Genomic DNA, 7,016 nt, shown 5'->3' on the forward strand with positions numbered 1-7,016 from the left:
CATCTGTGTCTTTCGTGTGCCAGCCGTGCAAGAGGAGAGGCAGAGGAGCCGGGAGCGGGCGGAGAGCGAGGCGGAGTGCGTGGGGGGCGCCCACGAAGGCATGCCCGTGGAGAGGATCCTGGAGGCGGAACTGGCCGTCGATTCAAATACAGAGTCCTACGGCGACATGAGCATGGAGAGCTCGGTATGTGCCCTGGGCGCCGCCGCTCCCCGGCCTGGAGGCGGAGGGTGTGCTGGGGCCCCGACTCCAGCCTCAGAGCTTGTCCCGTTTCAGACCAACGACCCTGTCACCAACATCTGCCACGCGGCCGACAAGCAGCTGTTCACCCTTGTCGAGTGGGCCAAGCGCATCCCCCACTTCTCGGGCCTCACGCTGGAGGACCAGGTCATCCTGCTCCGCGCAGGTAGGGCTTTAGGCCCCTCGCTTCTCGGGACAATTGCTGGGGCTGCCACTGGAAGTTCCCCCCGGGACCCTCAATCCGCCCGAGCTGTGTCCACGCTGATGGCAGGATCGCTCACCAGGGCGGCTCTTTCTCTGGGTGACCCGCAGGCCCTCAAACTCAGAGACCCTCCCAATCCCCAGGGACAGTCTCTGTGAGTGGAGCAGTGACTCTTCCACGTGAATTTTACTGGGCTTCGCGTCTAACTTTTGAAGACAGTTCAGTCCTTTTGGTTGAGGCCCACCTGAAGCCACGCCCCATCACTGCTCTGAAATCGGAAAGTACAGACATTCCCACCTCACAGGGAGGCGCGGAGCCACCGACTTAGGCTCAGGCGTGTCCTAGATAAACCCGGGCCCTTCCTATTTTGAGGTTCTTTGTGCCGCGCCCTCGGTCGCTTCCATTTTTGGGGCACGGAGCAGCTGACACCTGCCAGGTCTCTTCATCACTGAGCCCGCAGGCGGATGCCATGAAGGCTGGTGGAGGCCGGGAGCCATGTCCCTGTTAGATAGGGAGCCCGCAGCGGCCGTGACCGGAGCTCCGCGCCGTGCCAGCGCCGCTAGACACCCCACAGACACCAGCCCGCTATGAGCCCCCGCAGTGACAGCTAACACAGCGCTGGCCCTGTTCCATGTTCAGTCCATATTTACTGATTGACGGGGGGAAGTAGAGCCCTGTCCTCAAGCTGGCCTTCGGGCTGCCCTGGGGAAACTGTGGGGGAGCCACGAGCCAGGGGACCCCAGCATTTCACCTCCCTGCACTTCCGATTCGGCTTTGTCCCCCGGGGTGATTTCCATGAAGTGAGACGGTCGGTGGCCCTCACAGCCTCCTCTCGCCCCGCAGGGTGGAACGAGCTTCTGATCGCCTCCTTCTCCCACCGCTCGGTCTCCGTGCAGGACGGCATTCTCCTGGCCACCGGGCTGCACGTGCACCGGAGCAGCGCCCACAGCGCTGGCGTGGGCTCCATCTTTGACAGGTGTGTCTTCTGCGTCGTTGTGTGTGTGCCTCCGTATGTGCACGTGTGTATGCGTGCGTGCACGTGTGCTGTGGGCAGTGACGGGATGTGGATGGACAGAGCCCAGAGCCGCCCATGGCTAGAAGCAGAGACCAGGAGGCCAGTGAGAATGTGGGCCTGGAGGCTGAGGGAGGATTAAGAGAAAGGCTGAGACGGCGAGGTGGAGTGGGTCAGCGCCAGCGCAGTCGCGCGCAGATGGGTACCCGTGACCCCTATGGGTCCAGAGGAGAGGCTGGTGGTTGACATGACCTGCTAAGTTGGGGCCGGGGTGTTGACCTGCTTCTCCCCGGGGCAGGGATGGGCAGGGGCCAGGACTGGACCCGAGGAGTCCAGGCCGTGGTTTGCTGGGCTCTGTAGCAGGATCTCAGGTCAGGGGGTTCTGCGTCCTAAATGCTGCTGAGGGAATCAGCCGTGTGCTAGGGGGCAAGTGAAACGAGAGGTGAATGGCTCAGGTGAGAGGATGGAGGACAGGAGAGAGGAGGTCTCCGTCCAAGTGCAAGGCCCCCCTGGCCCCTGCCCAGCTCCATCACAGTCGGTCCGTGGCTGCGTGTTGTCCACCTCGTGTCTCCTCTCCTGTGTCATTCCTACCACGTGACATTCCCGCCTGGTCCTCTGTGGGCTCCGGCCCCGTCCTGGCCTGCGGGCTTCTCTGGTCACTGCGTGCAGTCCCGCCGTGTTCCCGGCACGCAGGCCCTCTGCTGGGCCTGTTGCATTTCTACTGATTTCCAACCCCAGGCTGCCTCTCCAGCCTGCGTCACCCGCCACTGGTGTGCCCTTGGGCTTGGCTATTGACGGCTCCTGGCTTTGTCTGGCTGCGTGTGCTTCCATGTCTGAGATCAGGGGCCGCACCTTCTCCCCTCCACGCCCTGGTCCCTGGTGCATCGTCTGGAAATGGGGCGGGTGCATAAGAGATGTTGCTCTCGCTCACTGTCCTGATCTCAACATCGCCTGCCGTGTTTCCTGGGAACAGAGTCCTGACCGAGCTGGTCTCCAAAATGAAAGACATGCAGATGGACAAGTCGGAGCTGGGGTGCCTGCGCGCCATCGTGCTGTTTAACCCAGGTGAGGCGTGGCGCAGCGCTCAGCCCAGCACTGGCACGCTGGGCCTCGAGCTCAGCCAGGACAGGGACGCAGGGCCAGGAGGCTGTCCCGGGTGGGGCACGGGGCCAGCTCCTCATGGCCTCCACTCCCAGCGCTGTCTTGGAGAATCCTGAGTGGGTGTGGGTGTTTGGGTCGGGGGAGAGGAGAGATGGCAGTGGCCTTGGGTGGCAGGGAGGGAGGTGGTCAGAGTCCGCATGGAATTTTAGGCAAAGCCCACAGGATTTGCCGATGGATTAGGTGTCGATGTGCTGATGTGGGAGGAAGAGAGGTGTTAGATATAGTTCTCAGAGCTGTTGGCTTCGTTTCCCTGAACAGGTGGGAGAGTGGAGTTCTCATTGATGGAGATAGGGCATGGGGCGGGGGGTGGGAACCAGGACTGTATTTGGCCTGGTGCCTGGAGGCTGGGGGAGAGGAAGATTCAGAAAGTGCCCGAGAAGGGACACCAGGGAGACAGGTGGGAGCAGCGAGGGTGTCCTGGTGGCCTGCAGGCAGGAAGAGGAGGTGTCAGGAGGGGCACGGCTTCCCAGACGCGTGTGGTGAGGGGGAGGGGAGATGGGCTCTGGGATCCGTAGTCGGCGCTCAGTTCACTGATGGGGACCTGGTCTCTGGCTTTGTACCATCTCATCATTGAGTCCATGCTTAGCGCACAGTAGGCCCACACGTGAAGGGACTGTTTCTGGAATGGCCAGATGAGGTAAAACTCCTGGGAGTCGGCCGTGGGCACCTGGGCCCCTGCAGTCTGGGGTCAGTGTTTCCCAGGTGCTCCCTCCCGTGGGCGTCTGGTGACTCCAGGGGAGCTGGCCTGCGGGGTGGGGCCGCCTCTGGGGAGGGCGTCCCCGGAGCTTAAATCGGTCATCTGTTCCAGATGCCAAGGGTCTGTCCAACCCCTCTGAGGTCGAGACCCTTCGGGAGAAGGTCTACGCCACCCTCGAGGCCTACACCAAGCAGAAGTACCCGGACCAGCCAGGCAGGTGAGGCGCTGGAGGCCTGGCCGTGACGGGTGCCCCGTCCGCACCGCACTGACGGGCAGTGGGCGGCAGGCACGGGCGAGATTGTTCCCAAATGGGACTTAATCTCCTCGGCGAGCTCAGGGGAGCAGAGCCCAGGCCGTGCCGACAGAGGCTCGTCTTTAAGCGCTGGACGCACAAGCACGTCCATGAATGGGTGGGTCTCATTATCTCTGATTTCTGACCAGTCACGGAGCTCAGAAAGGTCAGGAGCTGCCCAAGGTCACAGAGCTGGGGTGTGGGGGAGGGGGGGTGCAGGGGGGGTGGGGGGGGATGGCTGGACAGGAGCCCAGGCCTCCCTGGTGCCAAAGGGCTGGGATTGCCAGGGACCGCATTGTCCCGCCTGCCCTGCACCCCCTGCCTGAGCCAGCAGAGGTGACCTTGGTCCCTGGCTGTCCCTGAGTGCTGGTCTGGGCCGGGCTCCTTGTCTGAGAAGGACGTGGCCAGGAGCTCTCAGACCGCTTGGCCGTCGCCCATACAGGTCTTCCCAGGCCATTAGACTATGTTCTCAGATGTTTCCCCCAAAGCACAGCTAAGTGAAAGTTCCCCTCCTCAGCCAGCTCACAGCTCAAATCTCACAGGAAACTGAAAGCAAAACCTGAAAAACTGCCTTGAAGACATTAGTTTTGGTTTTAGCATTACTTTTCTAGGCTCCCAGTTCTCGCAGTGACGGGGTGAGGGTTGATTTCTGCGAAGCCATTTTCCTGGGTCCCCCGCCAGTTCCTGCCCGCTGTCTGCGGGAGACTGTGAGTCGCCCCGAGCGGTGGGCCTCAGCCAGTGGGCACAGTAACGGGCGTTAGGGTGGGTGAGCCAGGCCGCAGACCTCCCAAATGCCACCGGGGAGCAAAACCCAGGCTCCATTCTTACTCTTGAATCAGTCCCCTGGGCACGACGGGGCTGAGAGAGGGGACTCTGCACACCCCACCCGGGCCCAGCTGCTTCCTTCCTGCTCCATGCACCCCAGAACCAGAGGTGGGGCACCGTGGGCAGCCCCTCCCTCTGGAAAGACCCCTCCCTGCACTCACTTCCATTGGTGAGAACTTGGTCACCTGGCCACCGAGTGCCATAGCCACAGAGGGAGGGCAGGGGGTTGGCGGACTCCTGGCGTCTCCTGCCGCAGGTGAGATGAAGGGCCCAACACCAGGCCTGGTGCCTGTGCCCTCAGCCCCGGGGAGGCGTGGCGTGTGGGGATTCTGCTGAATCCAGCCCTGAGGCAACCTACCCGTTCCTGAGCACACACTGTGTGCAGGCGTTGGGAGAAGCTTAGAATGGCTCTAGTCGTGTCTCTATCTTAAACCAACCAACCAAAAAACAAACAAATAAACGAACAACTACCCCCAAACCCAACAACAAAAGACAATGCCCAGAAAACCAAACCTTGCCTTTTCCTTATTATAAAAGCAGAGCAAGCTTTGGTAGGAAACAAGGGAAACGTTTTTAAAACATAAGACAGGTAGTAAACGTTGGTTGTAAATTTTGGGGTATGTTTCCTTCCAGTCTCCTCGTGTAGACAAGGAGCATTTACAGTCTGAAGCTGCACAGCCTGGCGGGCTCTCTCCCTCCCAAAGCCATTCCGGTGTTTCATCAAGTGTTAAAAAACCACATCGTCGCTTCGGACGGCTTTGTAGGATTTCACGAGGGGGGTGTGGTGGGGGGCGGGAGTGTGTTCTGACTCGCTTGGCATTCCGGCTGTTTCTAATGACTGTCACTTAGAAAATGCTGCCACTTGACCGTTTTTCCCAGAAGGGGCTGCCTGGGGCCTGGGCTTGGGCAGAGCTGGGGAGTTCAGGGAGGGGTGCAGAGGCTGGGCCCCTGGGCGTCCCTGGGGTGCGGACACACAAGGTGACCACCCTGAGGCTGAGCAGCTCCATCAGGGATGGCCCTGGGCTCAGCCAGGTAGGAAAGTGCTGAGGTGCCTCTGGTTTGCAGAAACGGGTGGAGGGCATCCAGGGGCGGGAGGCCTGGCTCTCAGTGGTGCAGTGCTGCCACCCTGTGGACGCTTCAGAACACACGCCACCGGCCTCGCTCCAACCTCCAGGCTGGCTCTGGAGGCGGGACAGTAGGCAGACCCCTGGCTGTGACTGTGAGCCTCTTAGTTCCATGGTCCCCACCTCAGCTCCAACATCCAGGACAGACGGCAAAGGGAGCCATAGCACAGTATCTCCTGTAAAACGGGCATTTCTAGAGTAAAAAAGCATTTCCTGAGTTCGTCTAAGTGCACTTTATAGAGAAGCCGTGTCCTTTCCCAAATTCTATAAAAGCCTCTGGTGCGGCCACCCGGCTCAGCCTCCCCCTTCACCCAGCCCAGTGGTCGGCAAACTGCGGCTCGCGAGCCACATGCGGCTCTTTGGCCTCTTGAGTGTGGCTCTTCCACAAAATAAATACCAACTTCTGCGCATGGGCCATGAAGTTTCAATCGCACTGTACGTGCGCGCCCGCACGTGGTATTTTGTGGAAGAGCCACACTCAAGGGGCCAAGGAGCCGCATGTGGCTCGCGAGCCAGTTTGCTGACCACTGACCCAGCCGCTCTTCGCCACACGCAGCACCTTTCACACGCGCTCGACGCCGTGTGACCAACTTCGGAAGGTTTGTGTCGGCCTTGGTACAGACCTCCGTTTTTCCATGTAGAGAAGCAGCTGGTGCTGTTCTATTTTTCTATGTTGACACATTTCCTTGTGGCATGAACACAGAAACATACATGTTTCCAGGATGCTAAAATTCCATTTGAACTCTTCTCATCGGACGTGTCCCCTTTAAGAATAACCTCCCCTCCAGCCTTTTCTGCCGCCCCCTGGGGTTAGGTTCTCTGGTGCCCGCATCCCTGCCAGGCTCCCTCTTCCATCACAGGTGCCCAGAGGACGGACCCTGGCCCTGCCCCTGGGCTGTGGGGGGTCCTGACCCTCCCGGTCTCCGCAGGTTCGCCAAGCTGCTGCTGCGCCTGCCCGCCCTGCGCTCCATCGGCCTGAAGTGCCTGGAGCACCTCTTCTTCTTCAAGCTCATTGGGGACACGCCCATCGACACCTTCCTGATGGAGATGCTGGAGACCCCGCTGCAGGTCACCTGAGCCTCCGGCCGCGCCTCCCGCCCGGCGGAGCTCTGGGCAGGTGTGTGGGGACCCGTCCTGCCCACGCCCCTCCACGTCCCACCGACCCCTTCCTGCCCCTGGAATGTGATGTTTATAATAAAGAAGCCTTTCTACGCACAGGCCTTCGGGTGGAGTTTTGAAAGTCAGAGGACAGCCTTCTTGCTCTCTAAGGGGCGGGACCTTTCCGGAAGTTCTTGGAAAGCTAACCCGGCCTCTGTGCATATGAGTGTTCGCATTACTTTTCACTTCCCACGGAAAGCGAACGGACGAGTAATGACCTCACACATCTGACCCCCGTGGTGCTGGAGCGAACCATCCCAGAATTGGGAGCAATGCCCGGGTCGGGCGCGGAGTGGCTGGGCCCGAG

General features: G+C 60.6%; 1 protein-coding gene across 1 annotated transcript; it reads left to right on the forward strand.

Moving 5' to 3' along the window:
* Positions 1-19: 19 nt before the first annotated feature.
* RXRG (retinoid X receptor gamma) lies at positions 20-6,750 on the forward strand (the record flags this gene model as incomplete). Its single annotated transcript, XM_006109027.3, has 6 exons — positions 20-184; positions 275-404; positions 1,284-1,416; positions 2,426-2,517; positions 3,422-3,527; positions 6,481-6,750. Coding segments are annotated over 6 exons (774 nt in total), but the record flags the coding sequence as incomplete, so codon positions are not given.
* Positions 6,751-7,016: the final 266 nt, after the last annotated feature.

The sequence above is a fragment of the Myotis lucifugus genome, unplaced genomic scaffold (genome assembly GCF_000147115.1).
Source record: "Myotis lucifugus unplaced genomic scaffold, Myoluc2.0 scaffold_5134, whole genome shotgun sequence".
Lineage (NCBI taxonomy): Eukaryota > Metazoa > Chordata > Mammalia > Chiroptera > Vespertilionidae > Myotis > Myotis lucifugus.